General features: G+C 41.6%; 2 protein-coding genes across 4 annotated transcripts in view; both read right to left on the bottom strand.

The window, feature by feature from the left end:
* mib2 (MIB E3 ubiquitin protein ligase 2) overlaps positions 1-13,123 on the bottom strand; it is a 34,789-nt gene extending 21,666 nt beyond the window's left edge. For 2 of the 3 annotated variants that reach the window (XM_061268196.1, XM_061268203.1), the window contains exons 1-3: positions 7,416-7,568; positions 3,747-4,133; positions 3,314-3,485 (exon numbers count right to left, since the gene is read on the bottom strand). In XM_061268196.1, the coding sequence (XP_061124180.1) occupies positions 3,314-3,485; positions 3,747-4,133; positions 7,416-7,485 (629 nt within the window). In that variant the 5' untranslated portion in view covers positions 7,486-7,568. Of the gene's footprint in view, positions 1-3,313; positions 3,486-3,746; positions 4,134-7,415; positions 7,569-12,974 lie in introns of those variants that run through there. The other variant, XM_061268212.1, reaches the window with a different exon arrangement.
* A 1,658-nt stretch (positions 13,124-14,781) lies between these two features.
* ubiad1 (UbiA prenyltransferase domain containing 1) lies at positions 14,782-17,418 on the bottom strand. The gene is made up of 3 exons (XM_061272776.1): positions 17,205-17,418; positions 15,645-16,262; positions 14,782-15,560 (listed from the first exon to the last, which is right to left on the bottom strand). Exons 2-3 carry the CDS (start codon positions 16,201-16,203, stop codon positions 15,073-15,075), a joined length of 1,047 nt encoding a protein of 348 aa, XP_061128760.1. The 5' UTR covers positions 16,204-16,262; positions 17,205-17,418; the 3' UTR covers positions 14,782-15,072.
* Positions 17,419-17,864: the final 446 nt, after the last annotated feature.

Below are 17,864 nucleotides of genomic sequence, written 5' to 3'. Positions count from 1 at the left end.
GGAGTTGTTGGGAACAACCTTCTCCACTGGATGAGTCTTGAATGTGACTGTGGAGCACTGGAGACCGGGTGGAGGTGTGCAGCTTGATATGCAAGAGCAGGATTAAGCGGCGACAGGCCCTGATAAATTCCCAGATGCTGCGTGCAGGTTGTTTGAGTGGAAGAGCCGATTAACTAACTGGATAGCGACCGTCTCGTAAACATATGGCACACACATATGCTGTTTTGAGAACCATCGCCACACGCACGCACACACAAGGTAAACTAACCACAACAAAATAAATAAATAAAATGTGTACCAACGCAGGAGCATGCAAACAAAATAAAAATAACACAAAAAAGTATCAATTAAAAAAGAATCTACTCAACAGCCTTTTAGCATACACGTCAGAGATATTCATGTATCAGAAACAAAATCGTGGCCTGGGAATCTAACTGGTACTGGAATCAGCACGTCAATGCATTGCTTGGTGTAAAATGGTCGTCCTCCAACCTCGTGGTTGGGAGTTCGCTCCCCAGCCATTGTGACTGTGTCAAAGTGTCCTTGAGCAAGACACTGAACTCCTTGATGGTGGCCATCAGTAGGCGAATGAGGAAGGTCTTTGAGTACCGACGGTAAAAAAGATCCAAACGAGTACAACCCATTCATCATTTAAAGCAGCACTTGACAACTTCTCAGTTTGTTGATTACGGCAACGCCATAGAGACAAATGCGGCAGGGTTTTGCCTGAAGGCGACGACATTTGCTGGCCTGCAGTTGGACTGAATTACATTCCTGTTTCAAGTTGCTCTGTGAAGGATGACTAGTGACAAAGTAATTAATCTGATTGTGTCCAAAATATATCATAATAAAATATTAAAATGGCAACCAGTCCATGGTGTCCCCCGCCTACTGCCCAAAGTCAGCTGGGATAGGCACCAGCATGCCAGCGACCCTCATGAAAATAAGCGGTTCAAATAATGTTGAATATTTGACCCATTCATATATCCAACAACAGGATCACGCAATGTACCACTTTCCACACAGGACACTTTATGAATCATTTATACTGTAGTTTGTGTTGTTGACTAAGGGAAGAAATAGCGACTATGTTTCTGTTTCTACTAGTGTTAATTATATGATTTTCTTTTTCGGATACTTTGGAATCAACGAGTCAAACTGACTCAAGAACCTTGTTGCTGTTCGCGTGAAACCAACCTAAAACATTAAGTAAGAAGCTTTCTTATCGACCGAGTGTGTGAGGCCTTTTTTTGGATATACCTAAATGGACTAAATTAATTCGTGGTACACCATGTACTAAACATTCCATTAAAAAATACATAGAAAAAACTCTATATGGTCACCTTGAACCATAGCAGGATAGTAAAAAGGAGGTACAAATAAGAGCGCTACGGAAACCAAGCTAAACGAGCCATTCAAAGAAGAAAACACTGGGCCCCATGACTGAGCCGTTAGGAAATGCTGCAGGCAAAATTCAATCTTTTCAAAAAACTTGCACATCACACAGTACAAAACATTCTCGCTCTCGTCCAATCATCTGATGGGGGGGGGGGGGGGATGACTTTCATGTGATCCCTGGCAGACTTACAACACAAAATCAAAGTGTTGCAGCTCAGACAAAATGACTAAAAAATGCTACAGATTTAGTTCCTAAATTAATAGCAGTAGTATTTAAGAAAAGCATATGTTGAAAGTTTGAAATTATTAGGTCAGCATAAGGGATTCATAAAATGAATGGATGCACAGGCCTGTATTGACTTGGTTAAAAAAACACTGCTCATATACAAAGGGCACTGTTGAGGAAACCCCCTCCCCACACACACATTTTGACCTCAGAGACAAATCAATATCTCCGTTCCATCCCGTCGCAATCAACGTCAAACAATTAGATAACAGGCAAGAACAAGACTTCTGTCAGGGATGTAGTATTCGACCCAAGAGACAAAATACGTCAACACTTTGTTCATACAAGGTTGTGTAAGAGAAAGCCTAACTGTAGAGTGCTTAAATTTACTTGACCAAATGTCAAACAGGCCGTGTTCTGGCTGATATTCAATCACTGATAAAACTTCAAGTACCCTAAAGTACTAGGAACACGTTTGAACAGAATCTGACTAAAACACGTGTGTTATGCTCAGAGGACAGACAAATATGAATTCAATTCTTGGTCCTTACCACTCGCAATACAGAGGGGTCCATTGTATCAGATAATCAAATGTTGGGGAAAATCTGATATTGAAAAGTATAAATAACAGAAAGTAAAATGAAACAACAGGAGACCTCATGAATCATATCAAGCGAAAGTCTTAAGTTTTGCTATTTATTATTGGCACAACAAACAAGCTGACAGGTACTAAAAAAAGGCAAATGTGGACCTGGAGCTGGACTATGTCATAAACTATTATATACTAACTATAGGAAAAATCTAGGGCAAACATGTCACATGAGTGTTAAATTGAGCACAGGCCATCCAGCTGACATTCAGACAGTGCCCGCAGCAGTTTGGAGTGTTACGGTGAATTGATGCAGAAGAGTGCATTCTACAGGGGGAACTTAAGCCAGTAAATTTAGATACACAGAACACTTGGAATCAGATCATCAAGCGTTTATGTACAAGCAGCGACCTTGAGTTAAATCTGATACACTACACAGAAACAGCCACACGGTCTTGTGATAATGGTGACGTTGGACCAATTCCTGATAAATGTCCCATCTTAATGCAATAATCCTAATTTTTATCACAACACTGTTTACATCTGAAAAATATATGTTTAAAAATAATTGCAATGCAAACGACCTTGTGTTGAAGACCACAAGTTGTGTGACTCGAATGTACGTATATATAATCAGTTGTCATTGTGTTGGCGGTAAACAACTGCACGGAATGAAATACAAATACATTCCCCATTTGGTTGAAAAAATAGCTAACTTTGCCTTTACTCCACCAGAAGCTGTCGATAAATTGGTTTAATTTTTAAGGAATTCTATGTATTCATGCAAATGTACCGCCAGTGCTTACGCGGCAGTTTTTTTTTTATATTTACTACGTCTGGGTTTATTTTTAATCCTGACATTTTGTAGGGAGGTGTTTGTGTAATCCTGCTGACTAATAAACAGTGATGAATAGCTTTACCGGCAGAAGTAAATAGAACATTCATTCGTATAGAAAAGGACACCGCAATTGTACGTAATCTAAGTTCCACATTTAACCCCCCCCTGAGTTAATCAGGGGAGGCTTGTTGAACAGCACAATGAAATGAAAGATGATGAATGATCCTGGAGAAGGGGAAGAGGGGGTTAACACAACACTTACGGCTGAGAATGCGCTGTCTCATAACGCTCAAACGAGTGGCTCAGGTCATGTTTGTTGTTCATGTAGCAATGTGTGCACAGGTCATAGTCAAAGCACACTTTGCACTTCCATCGCATTCCCATGATGCCATGCTTCTTGCAGCTGTCGCAGATGATGTTTGAGTGACGCACCCCTGCGCGAGATGGAAGAGTAAATCAGACAGAATAAGGTGATCGATGCACAGGCAGACAAGTCACACTGCTCTGCTATTCTGCCTCTTGCGGTTCGTTAATTCAAGGGCAATTTGTCAGAGAGGAATTGAGTAAAATTATAGTAATGAAGTGGGGGCTCATTTAGAAAGGCCAACTTTTTGTTGTCCCATGCACACTAACAATACAATGTGTATGACAACGATCCAGATGCTATAGAATGGAAGATAGTCGACAGCACTTACCAATTTGAGCATTGTCGTAGAGCAGCAAGTCGTAAGCAGACTGGTAACCAGTGCGGTAGTTGGTCCTTGTGCCGCTGTCCCACTGAACGACCACCGTCTTGTCTGGGGTGGTGGTACTGCCTTGCCGCCCAATCTCCACCACGGTCCCGACGTGGCCCTCGCCATCGTCCTGGTTTCCCCATTTCCAGTCCGTGCCACGGACGACCCGCATGCCCACCTCCATGCTGCCTCTACCAGCGCCCGGCGGCTTCGGGGCTGCGCTCAATGGCTGACGCCTGGCAGCACTGTCGCTACTGCTGCGCCTCCTGGCCTTCCCACTGGCCCGCACTGATGATAGTGCTGGCAGGGATGGTACCAGAGGAGGTTCCAGCAGTAGATCAGGGGCAACTGAAAGAAAGAAATGCATAGTTGAGCACCGACGTTCCAAATCCATATGGCTCCACACCACTGCTTCTTAAGCTTGATGTGTTGTCTGACTACACAGCTGACAGTCACTGAGGGAGGAACATTCATTCATTTGAATTTCAGTGACTTTGTCTTGGTGGGTTGTATTATTCAAGGCAAGTAATTGCTGACTTCTGGAAAAAGGAAAAGGGAGGCGCTTGACTACTGCTGCGTCTTACTAATCACAACAATCTCAGCACACTCGCACAAGCTCTTCATCAAGACAAAAACAATCCAAACAACAAAGCCCGTTGGCATACTGTTCTGCACAAAATATATTCTGTATTTTTGTGAAAATAAACAGGCTCTCAACATGGTCCTGAAATTAAAAGCATAACCGGCATGAACAAGTTGTAATCGTACAGCATTTCTGGCTGATATTCATAGATCACAAAGAACTCCCGCACTCACACACTGACTCATGACTTGATTTATTTGGAACGATGTCAAGAGGAAAGCGGTTGCAGTTATGGGAAACCCAAAGTTGAACTATATTGGAAGCTTATCTGAGATACGTCAGGCGACGATCCACGAGATGTATTAGTCTCAAAGCGTGCTAGTTTTGGATTAAAACTCACCCACCCTTCAAACACAAAGGATGGAAATGGGAAGTATTGCAATCATCCACATAAAAAGTTAAAAATGCTGAGACTGGCACGGACAAGTAAAAGCCACACTATATTCAAGCACAAACTCCCACACAAATTCCACAGTGATGCCTCTTCATCATCATCTCAAGAACAAATAGATAACATCAGATAAAAATATCATTTAGATGGACCTAACAATTATTTTATTAATCAATTTATCTGTTGAGGGCACTGGTTAGCATGTCCGCCTCCAAAGTAGAGGTGTAGGATTCACTTGGCTTTGGCCTTTCCGTGTGAAGTTTGCATTATTTGTATGTGTAGTTCATTATTTCAAACTTGATGGTGCAGAATCTCCACAAATGTAAATTATTGTTGTCTGAAAATAAGCAAGAACGTTGAGAATTGTTGGGGGGAAAAAAATCACCTGTTTTCCCAGAAAAGCATAGAAATCTGAGAATATTTAATGTTGAGAAGTTGAAAGTCCAAAGATGTGGTCAATTTTAAATTAAACAAGGTTGAAACGATTCATTGATTTTCACAAATAATTATTGATCTGATATTCAGTTAGTGCTTGATTAATCCTTGCAATTCTGATTTTGTCCTTTTATGAGAGCTTTGATTGCATTTCAAAGCTCCACGAATAAGAAAAGAAATCTAAGAATTGTTTCTGTTGGTTCAAGCATTTTTGTGTGTTGAAAGACTAACAATGAGTTCAAGTAAAAAGCCCTCATATCAAGAGTTCACGGTTTCTAAAAAAAAAAAAGAATCAGCAGGCTCAATTTGGCTTTCAGTGTGACAGGATGACAGACAAAAATAATTTCCTAGTGAGAAACAAACTCAATAAGCCCATTTCCCAGAACAAATATAGTAACAAATAATAAATGTTTTTGTAGTGATGAAGCATTTTCAAAAAATACTGTGAATGAGACAACTTTGAAATGCAGTCACCGTCCTATTACAGCATTGAAGGAGTCTTAATTTAGAACAGTTGAACTCCAAAAAGATTTCTCAAAAATCTCACCACATACATCTCATGTGAATTCCCACAAAGTTTTTTTTTTTTTTTTAAGCAGCATTTCAAGTCAATTTCATGTTATGTTCAAAAGCAGCAATACACCATCAGGAGGAATGTTGACTCCTGAGGTAGTTGAAGGCAGCCTTGACCTTGCTAAAATACGTAGTTGCTCCTAGTGTGTGACTGCTGGTTAAGAAGAGCTGAGGATTAAAAACATCAACAACAGATGGGGTGACGCCTGTCGTCCATGCTGCCGCTAAGGACAACGCTAACCTCTTCCTCACACAAACAACAGGAAGACAGGTGTTGGCACGTGGCCACAGAAACACAGGTACTGCTTGCTACTCAAAACAATAAATGAATAATCTTCTTCCACACCAAATTTATTCAAGCATCTCTCAGTGGCCAAATTGTTGGATCCAAACTTGACTAAAGAGGACTGATGACAATATGCAGAGTTGTGTATATGATGATACATTAGACACGCTTAAAGATCTTCAATGCCAATCTCCAAGCCTGCATAACTTGAATACATTCATTTCTTAAATTTTTTAAATTCATCACACACCGAGTTGGAAATTACGGTGAGTTTGCTTATCATAAGCAGTGATCAGCGTGTCAGTGCATAGTTGTCACAGACACACACACGTCCCAGCTACTGTTCAAGTCAGTCAAATGTTCTTTAAGGCCGCAAAGCAGAGCAGCACACGATGCGAAGATTTATGGCATATTTGTCATTCTTGACACAAGCAGGTCTGAGGAGTGAGCTGCTCCGAAACGGAAAATGAAGAAGCATTGCGTGCCTGTGTGAAGCATGTGGCTTTCATCCACACATCCAGGCCGTTGCTTTTATACATCACTGGAAGTGGGGGAGTCTTATGGCATCCACGCCACATTTAGAAGTGAAAATCTGGATACCTGTTACGTTCTTGCAATTTTCACATGGATGCAGTATCATTAGATGCCCTGATATACAGCCAAGATTAGTTTATATCAGCTGCATAATTAAAGAATAAATCTACAATTGGTCTGAATGCAAACTTAAAAAGAACTTTTAATTCTCACAGTTCATACATACATCAATGCAGCTATGGTTATATAGTCGGCTTAGATTAGATTTGATTCTTGCCGCTCAAACAGAGCTTTGTTTGACAATTGTCGTCCTTGGGCAGGTTGTTGTTAATATAAGAGTGGATGAAAAAAAAAATTCAAAACCTGTATGTGACTCAATACCCAGCTGATAAAGCTACACTATATACAATATAATATAATGTATAATCACTGACCACTATAAACATGCTTTGCAATTTTCACATGACTCATCCTTAACGCTGCATAAAAAATAGCAGCTGGAACTTATTGATGGAGATGGAAAAGAGGACTTTGACAAAAATCAAGACAGCCACTGAGTAAATAACACATTTGAAAACATCTCTTCACGTGGGAGACAGGACCAAACTTTTTATTTCACCGAAATATCCAAATACACTACTGTCAATCTTTTCCAGGTCGATAGGCTGCAGCAAAAGACCTTAAAAGCAGCTTACGTTACAGTAAATGCTATGGACCTTTGTGAAAAACGTTAGAGCAATCTTGCAGAGCACAAATGATCATACTCACTCCCAATTGTCTTCAGTCCAATTTTGAACATGTCAGGCAGCTGAATTCCAGTGTGCCGTGGCAACGCCATATAGTCCAGGTAGGACAGTAGACAGGACCTTCTATGAGAGAACTGTGCAGTGTGCAGTCATCTCACTAAGGGGGGAGTGAACCCTCTTTGGCACATGCTTTATATGTGGTTTACTGTGAACCTTGCCCTTTGTTTTTTGGAACATGCAGCTTTTCCTCTCCCATTTTTTCCGCCCACTGACAGACGTTATTACTCAAGGACATCACAAAGCTGACTCTTATCTATAAAAGCCACACTTGTTTAGTGAGGTAATGAAATTACAAAAAAATACTGTTGTTGACACAAAGTCACTGTGTCCCAAGAAGAAGTGCTTTTGAATTCTAAGGGGATGATGTAATGTACCTTTTTAATCATTCCTGGTATCCAAGTCACATGCTGGTCCCTGTATGGTCAACTCTAGTATCTACTTGAACTGAAAAACCAAGTGATTAAATCATCACTGTCACTTGAACTCATCTCAGAGGTTTTCTTTTTAAGTATATAGCTACGGTCTTATCTGAAGAAGTCAAAGTTGTTGTACATATTGTAATATTCGGCACGGTGGAGGTGAAGAGTGAATCTACACCATGGAAGGACAGTGCTTAGCTGCGTCAGCTAGTCGGCCACAGCTCAGCTCGTAGTTGGTGCAGAGCAAGTAGCTTAGTGCCAAGCAATCCGAGGGAGGATGGGCGACTGTTCGACATGATTGTGCCATTTTTTGATGTGATGCAAGACTGTGTGTAAGTCTATTGGGTATGCACGCCAGGCAACGAGGTGGTGGCGATTTAAAAAAATCTAAATATAATTCCAGAAATAAAATATTTATATTGCCTTACACACAAGAAAATGAGCCAGAAGAAGCTGAAAATTTGTCAACTTAGATGACCATTGTCAAAGCGGCTAAATACAGTGGTGAGCTGCCCCGAGACTACAAAAGATGTCATTGTTTACAAACTGCCACGCTATATTGAACTGTAATGAAGGAACGATGTTGCTAAGTGCAAACAAAACATTGCAACCGTTGGCCCCCAAAAAGGCTATAAAAAATACAAATAATAATAATAAATAAATCAACATTTCACTTGCATGACTACTTTGTCAACACGATGTTAACGTCCGTGACAGGTCGGTACCTGTCAGCTGCCCAGTTTGAAACATGGACATTTTTGCCAGGTTTCTGGCAGGGGGTATGTTCGAAATTTGTGGTAACTGTGCAGTTGGCACAGCTGTGAGCTGTGCAACATATTTGTTTAGGCCCGCGGGAGCTGACCAACCACTGCAAACTCAGACCAAAAAGATAAGGAGAGTAAATACGTAAATCAATGGTTCCCAAACTTTTGCAGGCTGGCGCCCCCTTGGCTCCCCAGTGAATTCCTAGCGCCCCCTCCCACAGACACATATGGAAACAAACACCTCTTTCTTGATATTTGGTATGCTGCAATTTGAAAAGAGAAAGGTTAAACACAAATGTGTATTTCACAAATAAAACCCAATTTAGTAAACCAATTTATTTTTTAGCAGTTTTAACTGTTTCAGCAACATAGAATAGTAAATAAACATTCCACCAGTAACCTTCATTGTCTCACACTTAATATTAATGGGATGGACCCTGATGCGTCGTCCACTGACTCGTCCTGCTGCACGTGTTGTGTACAAATCGTCAAACAAACGTTCAAACTTCTGACTTCGGACTGCCGCCCCCCTACCGCCCCTTTCTTCCTCACCGCCCCCCCAGATCTTTCCACCGCCCCCAGGGGGGCGGTACCGCCCACTTTGGGAACCACTGATTTAAATCTATCACATATGACTCAACTGGGTTTCACACAGGGGCGTCTAAATTGAACTTTTACAGCAGAAGAATTAGGGGCGCACTGTGAATCGATAAGCCAATTATATTCAAAGAATAATACCCATCCATGCATCCATTTTCCGAACCGTTTGGCCTCACAAGGGGCGCAGGCGTGCTGGACACTATCGTACCCTAAACTGGTCGCTAGCCAATTGCATGGCACGTATAGACAACCTCACGTTCACAATAACAATCGGAAGTGGTACATCGGCCTGCCATGCATGTCTTTGGAATTTGGGAGGAATCCAGACTACCTGGAAGAAACCCACGCAGACACGGGGAGAACATGCAAACTCTACACAGGAAGGCTGGAGCCGGAACCGAACCCTGCATCTCTGAACTGCGAGACAACCACCATGCTGCCCTTCAAAGAATGATCCATCCATCCATCCATCCATTTTCTGTACCGCTTTGTCCCCACGGGGGTCGTGGGAGTGCTGGAGCCTATCCCAGCCGTGATCGGGCAGTCGGCTGAGGACACCCTGAACTGGTTGCCAGCCAATCGCAGGGCACACAAAGATGAACAACCATTCGCACTCGCACTCACACCTAGAATTAGTCAATTTGACAATTAAGCAAATTTACTAGTCACGCATTTGCAAGTTAATGGAAAATCTATGTGCACTCTCTCAATTTTTGGGGGCAAAATGGCACCATTAAGTGGCAGTCTGGAGCCCCTTCTAGACTGCAACTGAGACCAGTCAATGTCACAATGTTGACAACTTAACATTGCCTTACCAATAAGAGCCTTGTGTCCAGTCTTCTCACATTCTCTTCGCTCTTCATACACCAGAACCTCGACAATGCAACCTAACTCCAGCATAATTCTCTGGTTTGTTAAAAAATGAAAGCCATAAAAAGCAGAACAGAAAGGTCATTGTGTAGCCTAAATGGGTTAGGTAAACTATTGAAGTGTCTAAAATGATAACACAAGATCAGCTGCCTTTCTATTACATCATCTGTGTGTCTCCAGCCATAACTAATAGGCTGAGGCCTAAATATGGGGTTTTTTTTTGTTTTGTTTTTTCAATAGGCTTAGGCCTGGTAAACACATGTTTTTTTTTTTTTTTTAATCTTAAACTAATAATTTTAATTGTTCACACTTTTTTGCACTCTTTGTAAAGTAGTTTTCTTTTAATTGCACTTATTCACTGTTTTAGTTTTATTGTATTTATATTTCAATCATTTTATTATGTTTGTCACATAAAATGTGTTTCACTAATAGCTAAAAAATATATAAAAAGAATATTGTCATTAGTTTCATGTAATATTTAGGACAAATATTATAATCGGAATACATATCTATGAGGAATTTTCAGATTATAGGAGGTTAGTGAAATAATTTGGACTTGATCGCTCGTATGCCTTTCGAGCCATTTCAATTTGTGTATGATTAAGTCTTGCATCACAATTTCAGAGAGGAAAAGCTACATGCATTTAAAGCTTTAAAGACAATCTGGTGGAAAAAAATGATCACTTCCTGTTTACCTTTCAGATTACTGGTGTGCAGCAGAGACGAGGAGAATCCCAACATAAAGGCAGGCCAGGCCGTAGCTATCTACAGTATCATATCAATGCATCCTAGATAAGTAGTGCCCCTACAAGATTCCAGTAAGACAAAAAAGGAGCTCCGTGAAGAGAGTGGCTGAGGAGGTGGTTTTCCACAGACGCGATAATACAGTTTCAAGGAGTCTTGTAAATATGCAAAACCAGATTGGCTATAGAGGATCCAAACTAGAGCGAGCGTTGCTGCCCATGCCAGGACTAAATCCCAGCCTTGTGTCAGTAGGGATTACAACCATGGACAGAAAAGAGGGGAAAAGAGGAGGTGTCGGAGGTTGACCAGGGACAGTTGCTGCGTTTCGCTAGCATTCAGGTCGACGACGGTCCTTTGCTCCCACGTATGACCAATCTGCGGGATTGATGTTGTATTCCGCCACATGAGGACGCTGGCTCCAGTCACTGACACGCTGTTTTTACTCATCAGTATGCAAAGGTGCACAAGTACAACAATAAGGAGATACTTCACATCCTGGAGAAGCACCATTTGCTGCCCAACCAATGGGCAAACAGGGAGGAGGGGCAAGGCAATTTTGGGGAGTGCTGCTATCTTGTCATGAATGAATACTTGACATGAAGGGTTGGGCGGGGTTCAAATATTGACACATTTTTACCATCTCTTCATTACACAGGTGTGCGGCAGAGGTGAGCATTTTACTCAATTTTTCTGGTCCGTCATTTCCATTCACCAGCAACCTGGGCACCCATCTGTCATCATCAGTCAGTCCGTGTTTTTTCAAGCCAAACAAAACTGTAATTGTGAATCTGTGTACCCGCCATGACTGTTTGACTCACATACATTACATTTAACATAGCTTACCATAATTTTATTTCCCATTATTTATAGGTGCTGCTTACCTCAATCCCTTTGTTGCATGTGGCGAAAGGTACAATCCCGATGGATTAAAGTGCATTCTAAAATCCTCACCAGCTGCTTTTTACCGCATTATCATAATACCACCCAACCCTGGAAGCAAAATATCTGAAGCTTGCAATGCAAAGCAGAACATCAACCGAATGATGGCTCGTAACCTGGAAAACTCGCTATCCCTTGTGCAAGGTACCACTGTGTAGTCAAGGAGTGGTTACCTTGCCCAATTTATTCACAATTTGAATGTTGCTACTTGTACATCTGAAGACTTTGGCTACGTTCACACTGCGGCTCACTTCCAATTGTTTTTGCCCGGATATAGCCAACGTTTTCTTCATTTTGCGTCTTCCCAACATACTCAAGAATGTTTTCATATGTGTGGGACAAAACACAGTCTGGAGCCTTGTAATGATATTTAGGCGTTTCTTACTTTAAAGATATTTGATCTTTAGTTAAAGATATTTGATATTTGCAACCATATTTACTACAGCAAGCAGGTAATCAATGTAAATAAGAAATGGTTTTCAATTGACCTACCTTCTTAAATAAAGGTGCAATTACAAAAATTAAAAATGCAATGTTGTAAACTTATGACTAGTGCATTCATTTATTTATTGATCGACCTTAAGCTAAATATGATAGAAATCGAAATAATTGCTCAACCTACGACTTGGATCTAGTGGTGCAATTGGCGCAGCACAAAGGTTTCCTAGACAGGTTGAATAGCATTCTCCTTGGCCAAAAGTGATATTGATGGAACCAACTAGTGCGTTGTTCTCTACTACTCCACCAGAGTGCTAAACTGCCTTATTCATCATGACAAAGACACGGACCTTGTGCTGATCATCAAGGATAAAGAATAGATGCTCGAACCGCTGCTAACAAACACATCCAAACGTCATATGGGGAGACAACCCTGTAGTCGCCTGTCAGGTGAAAACCACCTGCCTCCGCTCTCAGCCACAGACATGACTGGAAACGGTCCCAGAAGCACTTTCTTCACACAAAGTGTTAGTCAGTCAATTGGGAGAACATGTTGCACGTAGGTTTCTGAATAGAATGTACCGAAGCAAACGGACTAACAGAGATCGACATGTTTAGTGTGCCTGGAGATGACTGAGGTCTGGTGCGTGTTATTAGCTTGTCAAACGCTGACGCTAGCAAGCTAACCCATGTTTGGCAACGTTTATTGACGTGAAAAACAATTATTTTCACAGTGCACTTACTCACCGGATCTTTGTCAGGAGTGTCTACTTTGTGCCGAGAAATAATCCCATGTTCCGTGCTCCGATCAACAACGATATAGGTGCTTTTAAATGAAATAAACGTGCACTAAACTGGGGGGGTTGCAGCGCACGGCCATGACAACACGCCCATGTATGACGTCACGAGAGACGATGCATTTGTGTGCTCTCGTTAACATGGAAACGGAGTTCTGTTGTGTGTGAATACTGAAAGCATTCACACATACATGCTATTGTGATTCTTTGTTTTTATTTGGCTCACCTTTTTGTCCTCACACTCTCACATGGTAAATACGATTCCCGATTTTAACATACTCCACACATTTGTCAATCTACTTGCAGTTTTCCAACAATTTAATATTTTACATGGGACACTGAAATTCTCAGCATCCCACATGTTTAAATTCAATTGAGCATTAATTCATAGTATACTTTGGCTAAGTTTCAAGGATCCATTCTGCAACAGGCATTCAGAGTGATGGTAACACTTTTACAATGCCGATTCCAGCAGACCTTGGAGTCACAATGGTTAAGAGCAGAAGACCTGTACTTGGGAGGCGCTGGTTTGATTCCTGCCTCTGACTTATTTCAACCCCCTAGTTTGAAATGATACTTTAAGAACTTGACCCTACTTTGAACTCCTACTTTGAAACGCTAACCCTTGTTTGAAACCTTAAGCCTACCCAAACCCTAGTTTAAAACCCTACTTCAAAACCCTAATCTTAAATTGAAAAGCTGACTTTAGTTTGAAACCATGCTTGACACTATGACCAATAACCCTAACCTTTTTCTGCTTACCCTAACTCCTAACCTCTTACCCTAACCCTTAACCCTAACCCCTAACCATAAGCCCTTAAGAACCTAGAATAGATGCAAAATGGCTTTGGAAAGCAGCACCATTAGGATCCATTGCTTAAAAAAAAAAAAGAAAATCTGAACACGGACCAGGCCATACGTAGATGGAAACCCTAAACTTCGTTTGAAAGGCCGTTTGTGCTTGCTCAGTGATCACCCTCACGCCTCACAGTGAGAGGGATTCTAAGTCTTTCTATGTAGACATTAGGGGAGGGAAGAGTTCTTTCAGTATACAGTGAACGGATTGAGCTTCAGACATATTTTAAAGCAAACATTGTGAATGCAAAAAAGGGACAAAATTGGAGTTTTACAATAACTTAAGTTGCTCAAATACAGCAGAGAAAAATGTACAGAGTAAAAACAACTCCTCAGCAAACTTCACTTTCCATGACGTTTCAGTGGTTGTGCAATAGCACCCCTAGCTGGTCAATGCATGCCACGAGACGTTTTGTTTATAACATGAAAAATACATTGTCCATTTTTAATCAAAATCCTTAGCAAAACACTAAATCAAGAGAAACAAGTATTGTATTTGGAATGCCTGCTCCCTCATGCATGAACAGAAGAAAATGCACTGCAGTTCAAAAGTTTGGGGTCACGCAGACAATTTAGTGTTGTCCATGAAAACTAATACAGTCTAAGGAATGGTTGCTGGAAATGGGCCTGTATGTAGCAATTGCATTAAAAACAGATGTTTGCAGCTAGAATAGTCATTTACCACATTAACAGCATACATGTATTCCTGATCAGTTTAATTTGATCTTCATTGAAAAAAAATCACATCTTTATTTCAAAAAGGACATTTCTAAATGACCCCAAACTTTTGAACAGTGGTGAATGTCCCTTGCATGCTTGTTTTATTAATACAGTCGCTCAATAGAATGTGCTAATGATTCCAATTTGATCCATGTTTCACCAAAATAAAAAATAAGACAAAATACTAAACCATCAGCAACTTTTATTTCAACCACAAAAAAGAAATATCCCACTGTACAAATTAACAGTATGTTCAATGAAAAGAGTACCAAGTCTATTTCATTGATGTCTTCAGGCATCTGCATTAGAAGAAATATGGCAATGAGGTGTTCCTCTTAATACTGATTAAATAAACTCATGTATGTAAAGCCAAACTTATTTCTACAGTACACATAAATAAGACAATAAATTAAAGAGTGTGAAGAACACAAAGTAGTTTCAGATATATATTTTTCTTTTTTATAACATTTAAATCAAAGTAAGGGCAGGCTCCCCCGAGGTGCAAGAATGATGCCAAAGACGTAGAACAGTCCCATGAGCAGGTTGAGCTTGGCTGTCTGCTGGGGGATTTTGGTGTAGCACCGGCTGCGGAACTGCTTCTCCAGGGGGAAGGCCATGGGCAGAGAGAGCAGGGGCAGTGCCATGCTGATGGTGTAGCGCGTCGCCAGGATGCAGAAAAGCACATAGGGGACGAAGAGCAGCAGGTTATAGAGCACGTAGGAAAGCGTAGGCCCGATTAGGATGGCCAGTGTGACAATGCCCGCCTGCTTGTCCGAGTCCATGTCTCGGGTGTTATTGCTGTGGAGGATGGCCTCCGTGTTGAGGGCCAGTGGGACGGCATAGACCAATGGCAGGACTGATAGGTAGCCCACCTGCACGGCGTGGGCGAACATGACGGCCAGCGGGCCGAACGTGATGAGAATGACCACGTCTCCCAGGGCCACATACTTTAGACCAATCCCTGAGGATTAAAACCAGATACCATTAGGCCAGCCGTGCAAGAGTGGAAAATGAACAGCAATTGATGGATGAGGGATGTACTTACCGCCAGTGTATAAAAAAGAGCTGGAGAGACCCCCAAAGTAAATCAGGGCAAGGTGTTCCAGTCTGAGTGTAGACAGGAAGAAGAGCAATGTGGCACATAAGCACCCCAATGAGTATAACAAGGCTCCAAACATGACAACATCCTGCGGCGCCAGGATCTCGTCCACCAGAGTCCTATCATCGCTTTTCTTGTGGTCGATGCCTTTGGAGAAGTCGTAGTAGGTGTTGACCAGGTTGCCGGCGCCGTGCACGACCAGCACAGCCACCGCGCACACCATGAGGACAACCAAGTCCACCGAGCCATCCAGCTTGTACGCCAGCGCGCTGCCGAGGGCCACCGGCGTGAGCGAGGCGCTGAAGCTCCACGGCCTGAGCGCCAGCACGTAAGCGGCGCACGTGTGCTTGACATCGGAGGCCACTCGGGCCATCCTGGACACGTGGCTGTCACCAGAGACGTGACCCGCAGGCACCGAGTTGGTGAGCCACGGCTGCCCATTGTGGCCGTTCGATCCAGCCACTACAAATGTTTCTGTCATGCTGTATTTGTGCTCTTTGGCCATTTCCTCAGCCAGCTATTTATAGAAGCGGTGTTGACACCCAATGTCAAAGTCAGGTGTTCCTGGAAAGGAACAAACATTTGTCACGCACACTTCCATTTTACCAACACACATCACAGTCAAAGACTAGTTGGGCTTCGAGCAAGTCAAAGAGTGGAATGAGCAGCATACAGAAGAAATGTTTAACTGCAATACTTTCGAATAATTATTCATGAACTTCGTAAATCGCTTTTTCATGACTATTATTTGTGACAGAACTTTACGTTTCCGTTGATATTTATCACTAATCACAAGGTATGGGTACCGAACCTGGCACTTTTGGTACGGTATAGATTAAATTGCCGTACAATAAGATGTGCTGATGCACATGGCAAATTAAACACAGTGGTAATAATATTAAAAGTTTGTCAGTTCACCAAAGTATGCATTTAGCAACATACATTCAGACTCGCAGACACAAAGTTTATGGTCATGGTAAATTAATTTTTCTGCTTAATTTTAGTCCCTTGTGAAAATGTAGTGGGACTATAATTACTGCACCGTGAGTATAATGTATTCTACATTTAAAAAACGTTATCCTTTTTGATATTTTTGAAACCTAACATTTCACGAGGACTAAATAACCATAACACAAGTCGATAGTCATAATTCAGTTTGACGTGGTTGAGTAATGCCACTAATATTACACGACCTTGTGAAAACAAACCTAAAAGAAGCATTGGATTCATTCATTTATTTTGCTTGCACATTGGTATTAATGTGAGAGTTGGTTATATTTCACTAAGTCACGCAATATTTATTCAGAACCCCACACACTGACACTACACGAACACGGAAATCAGTAGCACACGAGTACATTAGTATCGTTCACTTCATTTCTTATTTGGAGGCCAACAAATGAGATTATCGGATTAAAGCTAATTGATTAGCCACAGAAGGAAGCTAACGGTTCCGCTGGTGTGGACAGCGTGGAGGAGGAAATGTCATACGGCGCTTTTTCTTACGTGTTATGGCCTCCCCAGAAAAGGTGAAGAGTCCATTGGATCACAGGCGAGCATCGCTAGTCCCACTCAGAGCCGAGAAAGACGAGAAGAGGGGTCAAATGCTACGTATAAACTTGGAGGGGACTCGTCTGGGTGGCCATTCACCCCTGATGAGTCTGACCGGCACCATTTCCTCCGTGGCACGTCCGACAGTTTAAAGAGGTCGACGGGAACACACGGTGCCCTATTTTGTTCCGGCCTTTTTCTGTAATGTAATGAGTAATGCACATGTGTACTGCACACTAGACGCTTTTACCTAACAATAATAGAATAATTATTTACACCAATTAAATGACATATCAAAAGTATTGTTTCCACTCAGTTTTAAATATATTTCTGTTTCAGCTACAAATTGTTGAAAATTGTGTCTATACAGTTATATCCCTCATCATATCGTTGATTTTTCCACTCGCACAGTACAACGGATTTTTAATTTGTACGTAAATCTAATTTTGATTATTCGCTGTAATGTGGGATTTCGGAGAAATCCTTTTTCACACTGTAGATTTACGTCCCAGTAAACGCAAGCCAGAAAGAAAGAACGCATAAAGGACAGAGAATGTCCAAACTTAGTTTGGGATCATTTCATGCTTTAAAAAAAAAAAAAGATAAAATGCAATG

The sequence above is a fragment of the Syngnathus typhle genome, linkage group LG2 (assembly GCF_033458585.1).
Source record: "Syngnathus typhle isolate RoL2023-S1 ecotype Sweden linkage group LG2, RoL_Styp_1.0, whole genome shotgun sequence".
Taxonomy (NCBI): domain Eukaryota; kingdom Metazoa; phylum Chordata; class Actinopteri; order Syngnathiformes; family Syngnathidae; genus Syngnathus; species Syngnathus typhle.
This window is presented reverse-complemented; position numbering and strand designations above follow the sequence as displayed.